We start from the raw sequence: 15,139 nt of genomic DNA, 5'->3' as shown, positions 1-15,139 counted from the left end.
ATTTGTTTTTCCAGTGGCTGAAAACCCCAGAGCTCTGAAGGCAGAACAGCCAATTCTCTTTACCTCGCATGACCAGGAATAAGCAGCATCACTGCTCTGCATTTTGTGGTTTTATGGGGGCCACAAGGCCAAGGAAGCACCAGCACAGTGGGCAACAGCCCTGACAACCACAGCCCCTTGATGTAAAGATGGGGGTGTCCTTGAAATAAGAATTTATCCCCATATGACAGCGAGTGATCCCCTTTTTCAGTATGGCTCTGCAACAGAAGTTGCACCACCAGCTGCTGGAGCCACAGCCACAGGAATATGGGATTTAACCAAGGCTCTGAAGGCACCAGCTCCTCTTTCCCTAAACATATGCTCTTCCTATGCAAATCCATGTAATTTCCAGGCAATGAAGATATCTACATAAAAGCTCACTGCAATGTTGTGTTACATACTGCAATTTCTGTTGGGATATCATCTTTATCGGATGAAGGGAATTACAGTCAAAGAAAGGCTCGCATTTATCCAATTACTCTCCATCTCTAGGGTCCAACCTTCATTTGCCAGACTAAACACATTTAATACTTCACTGGGATCCCATTTTATTGTTTTGATTGTAGTGAAATCTATTACAAGGGGCTGGAAGGTACGCATGAAAAATTAATTCCGCTACCAATAGGAAGAGAAATAGCAACGTATTAATTTGCTGGATTCTACAAATGAGCTTTCAAATTAAAATTCAGTTCACAAGCAGCTGAATACTTTAACAAGTTTCTTCTGCTATCTGATCTTTCTTGCAGAGGACTTTGATAGGGCCTGGAGAGTTCACTGAAAACATCCAGTTTAATAGGTTATTCCTAGTCAGCAGAATTGCTTTGGGGCAAGGGTCTTATCTGGATGTTCGTTTGCACAGCTCTGCTCATCGCTGGTGCTGCAGGGATGTCACGTAGATCAACACACTTGGCATGAAATACGTGAGCTGGGGAAAATTCAGCTTAGCAGCTTCACCCTCCCACACGCCAGCACGGATCTATGCGAACGTAAATTTTATACACACGCTTTAATGAATCAAAGCTTAGATGTTCCATGTGGAAATTACCACCTGGACTAAAAAAAGGCATCATTTTTCATTAGGAAAAAACCCAAATTTAAAAACACTCATTAACTCTAATGACAGTCACCTGTCTGCTTTGCATGAACACCCATTGTTTAGTTACAGGTATTTATTTTAATTCCAATGACTGAGAGGAATCAAACCAAACAAAACAATCTGTCCCCAAAACCACCTGAGGGATCACACCTATTGAATTTAACAAGATTGCAAACAAACTCAGCCATGTGAGTGAGGGGAACTGGTACTGAGACCATGGGCAACCCAGTCCTCATGGATCTGTCTTGGTCTGCACTAGGGATCCCCAAGCACATGGCAGGGTTGCCCAGACAGAGATATCTGAGCACATGGCAGAGGCCAACGATTGCTCAGAGTGCTGCTCCCTCTCCACTAACCCTCCTCTCTTCTCCACTGACCTTTCTCTCCTCGCTTCTTTTTAGTCCTGTCGATGTGGTCCTTGAGCTGGATGCGGACCTGCCTTTCGTTGGGCTGGTCTCGGATGAAGGGATGCTTCATCAGCTGCTCCGTGGTTGGTCTCTGGCTGTGGTTCTTCACTAGGCAGCTCTCAATGAAGGACTGAAACTTTTTAGACCTGGTGAAGAACAGGGAAGGAAGGTACAAAAAAAGCCAGGTAAATATATTGATTCTCATGTTGGGAAGTGAAAAAGATTTGTTGGTATTTGAGAAGATTTTTCTCGGTGCTCGCTCATTATCCCAGAAAGCTGAGAACCATCTGTATGACCAAAGAAAAACCAAAGCAAGATGTCACCAATGGGAAGCAGAAAAAGCAAGGGAGTGCTCCTGCAGGTAGAAATGAGCTACAACACACACAGATATAAACACACTGCCTGAGTGGATGGTTTCTCATATTTTATAGCCCCCTGGGCAGTGTTTCAAGAGATGAATCTTTGTGATGGTGAGTGGGACAAGCCAGGTTAAATTTTTAATTATTTTTTTTAGATTGAAGTCCCAACATTGCAGGGCTTGGTAGATTTCAGGCAACCTTTGGGTGATGCTGCTGCTGCCTGCAGCCCTTCCCTGCTCTCTCAGCAGCATCACAGCCCACCAGGTCCAGGGAGCCACCAAGCCCCAGACCCCCTGATCCAAGAGAGTGGGACATGTTCTTTTGATGGAGATGGAAACAGAGCCCTGCCCTCCTCACAGCCTCCCTGCCCACAAAGTTACATTCAGTCTCAGCTAAAACAGTTTCAGCCAAATCTTTAATAAACAAATTTGTCTTAGTCTCAAGTGCTGCAAATCCAAAGTTTTCCTGGAACTAATTTCACCACATTATAAACTCAAGAGAACAGGGATTTACAAGAAAGGAAGATGTTGACAGGCTACTGTAGTCTATGCTGCTTTAGCAAATAAGAAAATGAATATAAATTAATGTCAGAAGCCAACAGATACTACAGAATTGCATTAGAAGTAAAACAATAAGCTTTCAGGGATTTTACTTTTAAGATGTCAGACTAAAAGTGATTTATCTTTTAAGTGCTAATCCATACAAATTGAGATGCAAAAATAAAATATGCTACTGGATCCAATTAAATCTTCCCTCCAGCTTTGCTAATGAGCAAATCTGCCTTCCCCACCTTGCCTTGAGAAACACAGTGTTTCAGTGTACCCAGAAGGGACAATCAGTGTGATGTTCAAAAAAAATACACTTCTAAAATATGATTCTCCCTTGATGGTGTGAAGCTGGAGAGACTCCAGTGCTGGATGTGTGCTCCACAGCATGTGCAAACACAGAGCAGGTGAAGTAGCTGAAAAGTTTTCCTCCTGGAAGTGATGGGATGGGCCTCCCAGTGCCCTGTGATGCCCTAGGACACCTTTGCTGCCTGAGCAGCTATGGACAGGGATTTCCCACCCATTTTCCAGCTCAGGCTTCTGCATTTCCCAAAATCTTCCTCTGTCCAACAAGCCAGTCTGTCCAGTGGCACAGTTCAGCCCTCACTGGAGCTGAAGTCCATGGCTTTCTCCCTGGCTCTGATCCAGGAGGACTCCACCACACGTTTCATCCCTTCCCCAGGCCCAGGTCAGCCCACCTTCCTGAAGCACACATTCCTCCAGCTCCTGGGGTTTGTAAAGCTTAAATCAATGTTTGCAAAGCCTTTGCAGCTGCTTGGATGGAAAGTGGTATCACAGTGCAAATATCACCTCATTAACAAAGAGGTTTCATGTCTTTTACAATGCAGGGCTAGAGATGGCTTATGGGAACAAAATCACTCAAGTTGGAGTTCATTTTGCCTGCAAACAAGGGAACAGGAAAATAAAGCTTCATTGCTGGCTGGCTTTAATTGGGAAAGAAAACGACACACCAAAGACTTTAATTTCATAGGAACACAGCAATGTTTTAAAAGTTACTTGGAGGATTTAGCAAGCAACAAAATTATTTTCCTCTCTGCAATTTTTACTTGAGGCCAAGCTCCCATGCAGTGTTCTCTCTTGGCTTTCCTGACTTACCCTCAAAGGGGCTGGAGTCCCTTCATTACTTTCACATGCAAGGAAAAAGATGGTCTGCCTATGTAGTGTACTTTTATTTATATGTTCCTGTGCACAAAAACAAGGACAAACTCAAGTTGAACCTTTCTCCATTTTGTTCTGCTCTTGTGACCTGTGGCTGTGAAAACCAGCCCAATGACTGCCAGGGAGCCACCCCAAAAGCCTGATCAAACATCTGCACTATTCCTGGGATGTGCTGCAGAATTTCAGGACTCATCCTGGCAAGGCCCAAAATCCTCCAGCTGAGAAATGAGCCAAGGACAGCAAATCTGCCCAGTGCCACACTGAAAATGCTGCAAAAATTTGCTTTCAAGGAGTTGGTGGGGATTCATCTGGATCCTTTGGAATTTTTCACTGCAATGACAGCTTGGAAGATGAGTAAAGGTGTGAGTTAGCTGAGGTACACATGTCCCAGCTCTGATGGACACCAGGGATGCCTGCTTGCTCATGGAAGGGTAGCAGAGGCCAGGTGAGCACCAAGCTGCCTCTTGAAGCTGGAGTTTGTACACGATGGTTTCCCAGAAGATCCCTCCATCAAAGCACCCAGGATGCCACCCCTGGCACAGGCAGAGCACAACTCTGGGCAGACCAAATGTCCCCAGGCAGACCCCACAGGATGTGCAAACCTGGGACAGCTGCCAGATGTGTGTGGGAAGGTGGTGCCCAGGAACACCCACCCTGCTCTAAGCACATCCTGTGATTGCAGGGCAGGGACAAAAATACAAATTCCATCCCAGCTTCATTTTTACCTTAAGGACACAAGGAAACAGCCTGCTCAAAATCTGCTTTCATCAGCTCCCCTCTGCCTGGAGGCTGAGGGAGTCTTTGTTGAATAAACAGCACTTCTGTATGAAAAATAAATTCTCAAGTCTCACAATTCTTTTAGTGCTGTAGGAGTAAGGATAACAAAGGAGCAGACTGGTGATCTGGCAGAAAACAAGCACCTACACTATTTTCTCAGCTGACTAATGGTATCCTCAAAAGGTCATGCAAAGAGAGCAAGAATATCTGACACCCTCTGCAGAGCCAGCTGGGAATGGTCCCTCTCCTCCTGGTTTGGTACTGGAGCAGCTGATGATCAGGCTGACAAAACTTGAGATGTCTCCTGCCAAAGCCTGGGTGATTTTTTTAGGTTGGTTCTAAAAGCCCAACACCATGCATGCAAAGCAGAGGACTCCAAGTCCCTCTTGCTCCTCTGTCAGCAATATAATAGCAGCTGCTGTTGCCCCAAGTGTCATCAGTACATACCATGGGCTCTCCTCCTTTTTACTGGTGTGTAATCAATAAGATATTAAGCAAAACTTAAAGGATTAAGGCAAAGCTTTCCTCTGTGAGCTCAGCCCATCTGGGAACGAGGGGTAGTGCTGTCTCTAATATGTGGCAGATCTTTCCTGCTGAACTTGGGGCAGGAAAACAGCACAAACCAAAGACAAGTGTTTTTAAGGACTCCACTTCCATCAATACAGAACATACAGTAACAAAACAACATGTGGCTGGGCTTTGGGAATATTTTTCCTGTGGGTTTTTACTGGCATGCCTCACGTTCTTTCCCTTTTCCCTGCCCCCATCTTCCCCCAAACAGTGATGTATCTTTTCCTGCAAAATTTCAAAATAAAGCCCAAACTAAGTACAAATCTCTGCATTCCTGGGCCTTCAAGATAAACCATCCTCTTTTTTTTTGGCTGGGATACATGTTTCCACTTGAGAACGGAACCTGACTGGAACGAAACGGGAGCCAAGCAAAGTGTCATCAGACTTCAGGCTGCACAAACTGCCCTGGAAAAGACAACTCTGCACTGTGAAATGGCAGGGTGAGTGTGCTGCTCTCTCTGCACACCTGATCCTTCAGAACAAATTTCCTCTCCATAGGAGACCAAAACCCAAACCTGCACTCACCAGAGTGATGCTGGAGACTATTGCAACCCCCAAAACTACATAAATATCAACACCATGTCCCCAGCATGCTCAGATGCAGAAAAAGGTTGCTCCAGAAACATTTTTACAGTCCCTAAAGATTGAGCAAAGAAACTCACCACTTCTTTGATTTCAACCTCGGGGCCGGGTTGCGGGGGATGAGGAAGAGGGCTCTCATGGGATGCATGTCACACAGAGCTGCAATTTGTAAGAACAGGCATTAAATACAGCACAGACATCCAACTGGGAGATCTGAGTATCCTCTGAGGCTGCCAGACCCTCATGGAAGGATGACTGAAGCAACAATCCCCCACAGACAACCCCCAGCCCCGGGGCTCAGGTGAGGGCTGATGTCCCCATCCAAGGGCTGTGAGTGTCCCCAGCACCACCAGGGTCACCTCAGGGGCTGGCTGGGGACATCTCTGCTCCTGCAGCTCCAGGTCCTCAGCAATAGGCCAGAGCATGGGGCAGCCACACCATAGCATGATGCTCTGCTTTATTTACTTGCATTTTCCAGCAAGGACAGTGCCAGGATAATGCTGAAAACTGTGGCAGTGTGACTGGTACAGGTGCACCCAGGTGAACCCAGCATGTCACCACCAGTGTCACACCAGCTCTGAGGAGTTTTACCTGCCTTCCAGTCCTCCACCCCATCTTCATCTGTGTTTTATTTGAGGAAACCATGTCCCAGAGTGCTCAAAGATGCATCAGGTGTCACACAGGTCTGCCTTTGCTCACTGCCCACCCTGCCCCCTGGGCCCTGGCAGCTTTATCCCCATAGTGCTGAGAGCTGCACCTCAGCAACCCCAGGGAAAACCTTGAGGTGGTGTTTCTGGTTGGTGCTCAGCAAACCCCAGCATGTTAGAACCCAGGGATAATGAACAGAGCCATGACTACTCACGGGGAGCACCTTCGGCCATCTCGATGGCTGTTATCCCCAGAGACCACAAGTCACTCTGTGAAAGAAAGCAGAGGGACATTGCCAGTGGAAGCACAAATGCACACATTTATTTACCCTGCTCCCAAGCCTTGCTCAGCCCTGAGTCTCCTGAAGGATCAGAGCAGTGCACCTATTTGGGAAACTTTGATTTCATACCTGTAACACTCTTCCTTCCAGCTTTTCCCCTGCCAACAGGAACACCCAAATCCCCAGCTCCTATCACACCAGCTGCAGTGAGCTGCCCTCCAGTGCCTCCTCCCCACCCCACCATCACCAATGAGCTGTGGCTGCACCCCCAGCCCTGGTAATGAGCCCCAGTGGATGGACTGGCTCTCCTGGCAGGGCAGGAGGCAGAGGTTGAACGTGCCCAGGGAGAGACAATGAGTACAACCCATCTGCTGGACTGGGAACACAAGTGGAACAATGCTGCTGCTTTCCCTAAGGCTGGAAGGGATGGACTCTGCCTTCCAGCCTTCCTCTTGTACATCCAGCTCTCCCTTGCCCTGCTTTCTGCCATGTCCCTGCAGTCTCACTTCACTTTTCTCCTCTCCAGGTCATGAGCTGCTCTTTCTAAACTGCCTCAAGCCTCTAAACCTACCATTTAGTGAGTAAATCCCAGAAAGGTTGTTTTTCCCAGCACAGAGTCCCAAAAGCCCAGCCAGGGCTAGAGAGCCTCTAGGAACCACAAGCACCTTTTCACAAACACCCTCCAGGAAAGGCAACTTAGATTTCCAATTTCAAGGCACTTTTCCTCATTTTTAGCTCAAGCTCTCCCTCAACAAATTCCGTCCTTGCTACACATCTTTGTACCTGCTTAAAAATTCTCTCTCAAATCTTTTTTTCAGCCCTTTCACAGCACAGTCTCATCCATTCTTTGTTTCTGGTCAGCTGGGATTTCTGCTGCATACTTAATTATCACAGTCTTTCCACATGATTCAGCACACATGACCCCTTCCTTCTGGGTTGCCACTGAACTCCTTCCAAATTCCTAATGTGTCTTTCCATATTGAGGTGCCCAGTATTATATGCAGGATGCCAAGTGATCTTAAAGCTGGAGGAATACATAAAGGGATTATCACCTCTCTAAGTCTCCCAGAGAAAGCAGAAAACTCAGCGGGAAGTACACATTTTATAATGATCTGGAATTCAGGAATTTTTTTTTTTTTTGTGTGGTTTTTATTTTTAAGACTGAAAAGCCTTTCAGTCCACCCAGCAAAGGGATGCTGTGCTAATGTATTTACATTGCCTTGACTTGGGAAGGGAAGCAGGCTCCCTTCTCCCCCTCCTTTTGATTCCAAGCTTATTGACAAGATATCTCTAAAGAAAAAAGGAAGACTGGCTGGGGAAAAAAACAACAACCTCAACAGCAGGGGGGTTCTATTTGTTCTTTTTTAAAGTGGTTTATTTATGTGAGGAGGTATTTACTGCCTCCGTCCATAGATTACACAGGCATCTCTTTCTAGCTAAGAAAACAGTGAGATCAGAGGCTTTTTGTCCAACAGATTAAGCCTGTGAGGATTCCTTCTCTCACCCTATAAATCTCATTTTTTGTATTCAGTATTTTAAGCCAGTCAGCTAAAACCTGAGAGCATCTGATTTGCATCCCTTTTAAAAGAAATAATTATAATTTACATCCTCCCCATCCTACTTCAAAGCAAGAGCATCAGGTGCAAGGATGTGATCCAGGGCATGGACTAATGTCCAGTGGCTCCCACATCACCAGGAGCTCTGAAAGCACCCTGCAAGGAGCGTGTCAGCAGCAATCAGCCTCCTGTTCCACACCCCCAGCCACGGGAAAATGGCAGAGCCAACTTCAGAGGGGCGAGCGCCCGGCTCGCTGCGAGCATCTGATCCTCGGGGACAATACAGGGATTCTGGTCCTGGAGCCTGTGCATCAGTCCACAGCATATTAAGTGCCCCAGTTATTCTGGCAAGAGGAAAATCCTCGGGGATTTCAGAGGGTAGAAAGTAGCCTATGAAGAGATCAGTCCTTTTAAAAAAAATGATAACAAAAAGCTGTGATTAATGACAGGCAGCTGTTGGTGAAGTGTTGAGAGCAGCAGTGCAGGGTGCAGCCCTGTCATGAAGCACTGCCCTCAGCAGAGCTGAGGAAATGCCTGTTGTAATTGGTTAATCAAAGAGTAATAAGTAATTGGAGATTAAACTATTTCTACATGTCCCCGTCATTAACAATTTCCGTAACCCAGAGCCTGAACTCAGACTGGAGAGCTGCTCTCCGGAAAACCATCAGTTCAAAAGTTGACTGATGCACTTAAATGGCTGCAATAGCAAAGCATCATTTGGCTTCCTTAAAATCACTCACTTCTCAAAAATTTCTCTGAACAATCAGTAATTGCAGCCGAAATTGTATCACAGTAGTGAGCTATGGCTCTGTCACACTGGAGTGTTCTACTTTTAGAAAGCAGCTCACACCAGAGGGTCTCAAAGTCCTTTTTAAACATCACCTTGCAAAGTGACCTCTCAGCATGCACATGAACAGAAGTACAGCAAGCTTCACATATGTTTGAACTTCACCCCCACAGTTCATGTGTCAATGCCCTGCTCTCCTCTCTGGATACACCCAGTGGACCTTAGGAGGTCGGGAGCTGGAAATTCAAGTTCTGGACACTTCAAAAAAACAAGGCACACAAAACCAAGGGATATTTCTACAGATGTGTGTCCAGAAACTTGTAGTAAGGCAGAAACAGGATAAGCTCTCCCTGGTTTGAACATCAGAGCTCGCTGTGGTTTGAATGGGCAGGTGGGACTCCTTCCTATGGATCTGCTGCATGGCACAGGGCTCTGTGCCACATTATAACTCAGCAGCGACATTGTGCTGCCACTGATCCAAAAATAAACTTCAAACAGGCTGGAGAGACATGTGAAAAGTAGGTCAGCCCCCTAAACGTCTGATTGTGTGGCAGCCTTCACAACTCCCTGTGAATATCAGCCTGCAGGCCAGAGGATGTGATTTTACCCTTTCTAAACCTGACCTGACTCCTCTCCAGAGTAAATAGAGCAAATACAGCTTGTTTGACTGGAGTATTTAAATACACAGCACCAAAAAGCAGGGTAGCAGGTAAGAAGCCCGAGTCTGACACCTTTCTGTACAAGGGGAAAGACTCTCACAGTAAATCTGGATACGTGAACAGCACAACAAAGATTCAGGTTGGACTTGGAACTGGCATCCCAAAATCCCAGAGCCTGGAAGCAGGAGGAGCCTGCACTGCCTGCCACTGTGTTTTTCAGTGCTGCAAGGATATGCTGAGATCCTGAGCAGGAAGGTGCTCGTTTGGGTACCTTGAAGTCATAAGTGGCGTCGGGATTCTCATCGCAGGCGATGACCTCGGGGGCCATCCAGTAAGGCGTTCCAATGAAGGTGTTCCTCCTGCCCACCGTCCTGTCCAGCTGCGCGCTGACACCAAAATCCACTGCAGCAGGGAGACAACGGGGCAGGGTGAGGTCAGAGACAAACCTGAGCAACACTCTGCTGCTCTGTGTAAAACACTGTGCTCACTCAGAGCAGCTCTGCACAGCCAGGGAAGGAAGACGTGGCTGAAGGCATTCCTGTTTGATCTCTGCTGGCATCAACAGAGGTCAGTCAAGGACAAAGCCGATCATCTGATGTCCAGGTTTTGTACAAAACCCTCTGCCTTTTCCTCCTTGCCAGGAGGCAATGAAAAGAAATCACAGCTCCTCATACTAATGAGAAACAGGGTTAGCAACATGAATAAGCAGCAGCCTTTGTTCTATGCTTGCTCATTTGAATTAAAGCCTGCCAAATACTGGTGGAAGCCTCATTTTTCTACCTAAATTCTTGCTGAAAATGGCAGGAATGCAAAAGACTTAAGGAACTAAGGGCCAAGGACAAAGGCCCATGAGAAATGTCAAGCAGAGAGCTGCAAAATGAAGCAAAAAACGATGAAATCAAACCAATGAGAGAATACTCTATGGTCCACTAACTGCACTTTGCACAACACAATGGCTGGAGATTTGCCCTGGAGAATTTCCCCTTGGAGAGGAATCTTCACCAGCATAAATCCCAATGAGCTGGTGGTGCCATCTGTTAAGCCAGGGTTTTATTCTGCTGTACAGGGAGGCTTGCACCACACATGACCAATGCAAGAGATCTTCCATCACCAGTATAAATTATTCGTGCAAAGACAATCTTAATAACATCAATACTGGAAAAAGAGAGGACATGAGCACATCATCTGCACTCATCTGCTGCCTTCCATATGATCTCCACACCAATGCCTGCTCCTCTCCAGGGTGACAGAGTGCACAAAATTCAGAGTAGTTCTTACAAATGAAACCCCTTCCATCAGGTTAGCTTGGAAAAGGAGTCTGGATTATGTCATGCTAAACTGAAAATGGATTATCCTCCAGGACACTGCTATGCAGCTGTGGGGGAACAGCCCCTGACAACATCTGGTGATGGACACAGGGCAATTTTCAATCCAGGGCATGAAAAACTGGTGTTGGCTGCTTAACCTGTACCAGAGCTGTGGCAGAGCTGTCTGAGCAGAAACAGCACTGCAAGTGCACCTCAGCAAGCAGAACCTGGCCATCAACCCCTGGCAGTCTGAGACACAGCACTTGGTCAACACCCAAGGTCACGTATCAAAGCCAACAGAACAAAACCCACAGGGGAGCTCTTGGTACCCATCCTCCTTCACCAGGTCATGAACAAGCCATTTTTGCTGCTTCTCCCCAGCCAGCCCACCTGCAGCTTCCAGGAGCTCTAACCCACTCTTACCTAGCTTCACTTCTGCGTTTTCTGTCAGCAATACATTCTGTCCCTTGATGTCTCGATGAATTACTTTGTGCTGGTGTAGATGACTCAAGCCCTGGAGAATTCAGAGAAAGGTTAGAGGAACCCAAGTTCAAAGCATGTTATTTTCTGACATTCCTCCTCATCCAATTATGCTCCAGAAATGAAAGGTTCACAGTTGGAGTTAAGCAGCCGAGAATGCTTTTGTTTATCACATGCTGCAAACACTGTCCATGTCCCATGCTGGGAGGACATGCCTGGCGTGGAGCCTGTCTGTTCTGTGGGGTTTTAAACCAAATCTTTTACATTCCACCAGGAACCTGTATTAACCCTGTATTAACGAAATTCTTCTGTCACTCCAGACATGATTTCCCCCATGTGCTCCCTTGCCTCAGGGAACCATTTCTGTGGCAGAAATAACAGAATGGGTTTGTCTCCTTTCTCCATTTCCATCATCCAGAAACTGAAGAAAACAATTCTCTTGTTATATCGGTCCAATAAGCTAGATTTCAGTATACTGAGAAGCTTGTATTAAAAAAGCTACCATGCAAATACAAATGTTATAACTTTCACATATCCCTAATAGAGATATAACTCAAGTAAAAAGCCTGTCTCAAAGGCTAAAGGTAAACTAGCTTTGTTGTTGTGCTGGTTTATTAGCTCATTAATTTCTTTTTGCAACCTACATTTTTATTTCATTCATTTATTATTTCAATTTCAAAGTAACATCCACCCAGATTGCCAGCTTAGGAAAAATATGGATTACTTCAAAAACTAATTTTGCATTAGGTTTGCACTTCACATTAAACATTCATATTTGAGGAAGAAAAGGATTTCTGCTATCGCTTTTGGTAGTTATTAGTCATTTTACGCTCGTTACCTTGGGAAAACTGTGGAACAGATTGTATCTGTATAGCAGTCCTTTTTTAGCCATATTACACTTGTTACAGGCACCTTGGAGCATTGGAGGCAAAGTGAAAATTCCACAGGATTTCAATAAAGCCTTTAATAACATCGGATTGAGCCTTGTGTTAGAATTCCAACTGTCCATCACTGTCTGAACCAAGCATGAGCCACGTTCTGCAGTGGAGCTGGGAGCCTTTCCTCACCCCAAACCCCACAAAGGTCATCCACCACCACCCCAATGTGTGGCTGAAATGAAATAGGTGACACCCGATGGTGGCCCTGGGACATGAGTCAGAGGCTGGGTTGTGACTCACTGCCAGGGACTATTTTAAGGAGCAGGCTCATGGAGCTCAAACACTTAAAATAAGCCCCTGTAACTGTGGCCTCCTGGCACTGAAAGCAGTGTCCATACAAAAGCTGATGAGTTACAGTGCCAGCATCTTCTGCACATCATGCAGAAATGCTGTGTCACTTCTGGACACCGTGGTAGCCTCAGTGTGAGGTACATCCACTTGGAGAGATCATGTTGCCTCATTTTCCTTCATAGAATCAAAGAATTGTTTAGGTTGGAAAAGACCTTAAAGACTACTGAGTCCAACCATAACCCTGACAACTGACCACCACAAAACCATGTCTCTAAGTGGCACAGCCACATCTCTTCTAAATCCCCTCAGGGATGGGGATCCATCCTTCCCTGGACAGCCTGTTCCAGTCCTTAACAATCCCTCTGATCAAGAAATTTTTTATAAATGTCTCCTAGTGCAACCTGAGGCCCTTTCCTCTCATCCTATCACTTGAATGGCTCTTGTACAGGTTTCCTTCACATGCCAAATATTCCTGTTTTCTCTTGAACAAATTTTCAGTTCACAGAGACAAAGATTTTAATGCAGGGCAACCATTACAACCCCATTCTCTGACCTCAGCAATGCAAAATGCAGGAAAGTCTTTGCTGAAGCTGCCATCTTCCAGTACACAAAACTCTGGCATGGCCCATTTTAAGACATTTCAGTCCAACATTTATATCATGAGTATAAAAGCTGTAGCATCCTCATTAAAATCAGACATGTGGATTTAATAAAACATAGGATGCTTTTTAATCATGAGGATTCTTCTTTCCACAGACTTCATTAGTCCTCACCTTTCTGTTAACTAAAAACGTAATTCTAATATAAACAAATCCTTGCCCTTTTAATACTAATAGGAGATTATATTTTCATTGAAGGAAAAAGAGGGTTAAAATTCAGGCAACTAACAGAGCTAAAGGGCATTAAGCAGGGCTTATTTATTATGCATCATACAGGCACATGAATCATTCACGCCTGCCGGCACCGCAGAGGCTCCAGCCCATGGCAGCACAGCATCCACGGAATCTGTGGAGCCAAAGGCTCCCTGTGTCCCCTGAGCACTCAGCTGCCACTCTGCCAACAACATTCAGCTCCCCCTGGACACGTACCCGCAGAATCTCTCTGCAGATGTAGGCAATCCACTCCTCCTTCAAGGTGTTGCCCTTTGTGTTCTTGATGAGGTCAGTGACGGAGCCCGCGCCGCAGAACTCCATCACCAGCTGCCAAAGGGAACAGGAATGGGATTAATGACATTAATGTTGTGCAGTGACACCACCAGCAGCATCCTGACGCTGGCACTGCTTCTGTGGGGACCCCACAGTGCTACACAGAGCCATTGGAACATCATCCTGAACCTATCAGCTTGTAAAACATTTGGGGTTTGTTATAAAACGAAACAATAAAAGGCTGGAAGGCTTGAAAGGCTTGTGGCCCTCCAGAGGATTGCAAGCAACAAAACAGGAATCAATCAGCGCTGGAAAACAGTGGATAAGATCAGAATCTCAAACCCTACCCCTACATGCCCTACTTTGTACTTCTGATCAATGTTTAATATCAACAGCAATAAAACAAAACTCTGCCTCTTGCATGCATGTTCTTCAAATCTGAAAATACAAAGGCACAGAGGTAGATATTCCAAAGCTTCCTATGATTTAGGAACCAGGTGTACTTTTCAATTTTTATTTTTTATTTAACCAGACAAACTTTGTTTCTGATCATGTCTTTGAGGAGGAAACCTCCTTTCAGGAGAAGGTTGCCAAGCAGTGTCAGGCTTCCCAGGAGGGATCTGCAGTCCTGCTGCTCAGGCTGGTTCCAACATGACTGGCCACTGCCACTTGTACCACTTACAAAGTTTCAGAATATCAAATATAGAAGTATAGTGATCTAACCCAGCCTAGACTTAATCTTGTCATTGAACAACTGTGAAATAAACATTACAAAAATAGCACGGGATGCGAGTCTGCCTCCCAGGGATTTCACAGATCCCAGCGTGCTCCAGAAAGCGAGCACAGCCCTGTGTGCAACAAGCCTCCTCCAAGGCCTGTGCAAGTGCTTCCTGTAAGATGTGAAACCATGTTTTCCAGTCAGATCTGCTTCCTACTTGAAGATATTCCCTTGCCAGTGGTTCCTTGCCAGATTCTTCGATGTGCATGTTTCGAGTTTCTTATCACATGAGGCTTACATGGCATTTAACGTTCTCCAAGCAAGTGACATCACTATTAAAAGCACAGGCCAAGAAGAGAATTAAAATGGCAGAAGGGTTACTCCTGACCAAATTGCACAAATGCAGTGATTTAAGACTATCATAAATTATAATGATCATAAAATCCAGCCATAAACCTTCAGGCTAAATAAAATACTTGAGCAGACTTTACTTTACTTGGCTTTGACCACGCTGCTATCTTTAGTTTTGATGTTAAGTTTCTCTTTTCTTCCTGAACTGGTGCTGAAAACTTATTGGAATATCCCTGTTAAATCATGAAAGCAGCTTCAAGAAATAGAAGAAATGGGTGGGTCACTGGCCAAAATCTACCCCATGCAATACCAAGGAACATACCTACAGCTATTTCACCCCAGCAGCAGCCAAGCCATCCAGCTGGGGCACCACATGGCCTAACTCCTGGTTACTCATTGCTCTGTGAATGGGGAATAATGGAATA

General features: G+C 45.6%; 1 protein-coding gene across 8 annotated transcripts in view; it reads right to left on the bottom strand.

The window, feature by feature from the left end:
- The window catches only part of TNIK (TRAF2 and NCK interacting kinase), a 147,231-nt gene that overhangs the window by 45,936 nt on the left and 86,156 nt on the right, over positions 1 to 15,139 (bottom strand). For all 8 annotated transcript variants that reach the window (XM_033069082.2, XM_033069081.2, XM_033069083.2 and 5 more), the window contains exons 5-10: positions 13,589 to 13,699; positions 11,215 to 11,305; positions 9,756 to 9,886; positions 6,417 to 6,471; positions 5,635 to 5,713; positions 1,513 to 1,688 (exon numbers count right to left, since the gene is read on the bottom strand). In XM_033069082.2, coding sequence (XP_032924973.1) covers positions 1,513 to 1,688; positions 5,635 to 5,713; positions 6,417 to 6,471; positions 9,756 to 9,886; positions 11,215 to 11,305; positions 13,589 to 13,699 — 643 coding nt within the window. The remainder of the gene's footprint in view (positions 1 to 1,512; positions 1,689 to 5,634; positions 5,714 to 6,416; positions 6,472 to 9,755; positions 9,887 to 11,214; positions 11,306 to 13,588; positions 13,700 to 15,139) is intronic.

This window comes from Catharus ustulatus, chromosome 10 (genome assembly GCF_009819885.2).
Source record: "Catharus ustulatus isolate bCatUst1 chromosome 10, bCatUst1.pri.v2, whole genome shotgun sequence".
Classification (NCBI taxonomy): Eukaryota; Metazoa; Chordata; class Aves; order Passeriformes; family Turdidae; genus Catharus; species Catharus ustulatus.
Note: the sequence above shows the minus strand (reverse complement) of the source record. Positions and strands in the feature narration are given on the sequence as shown.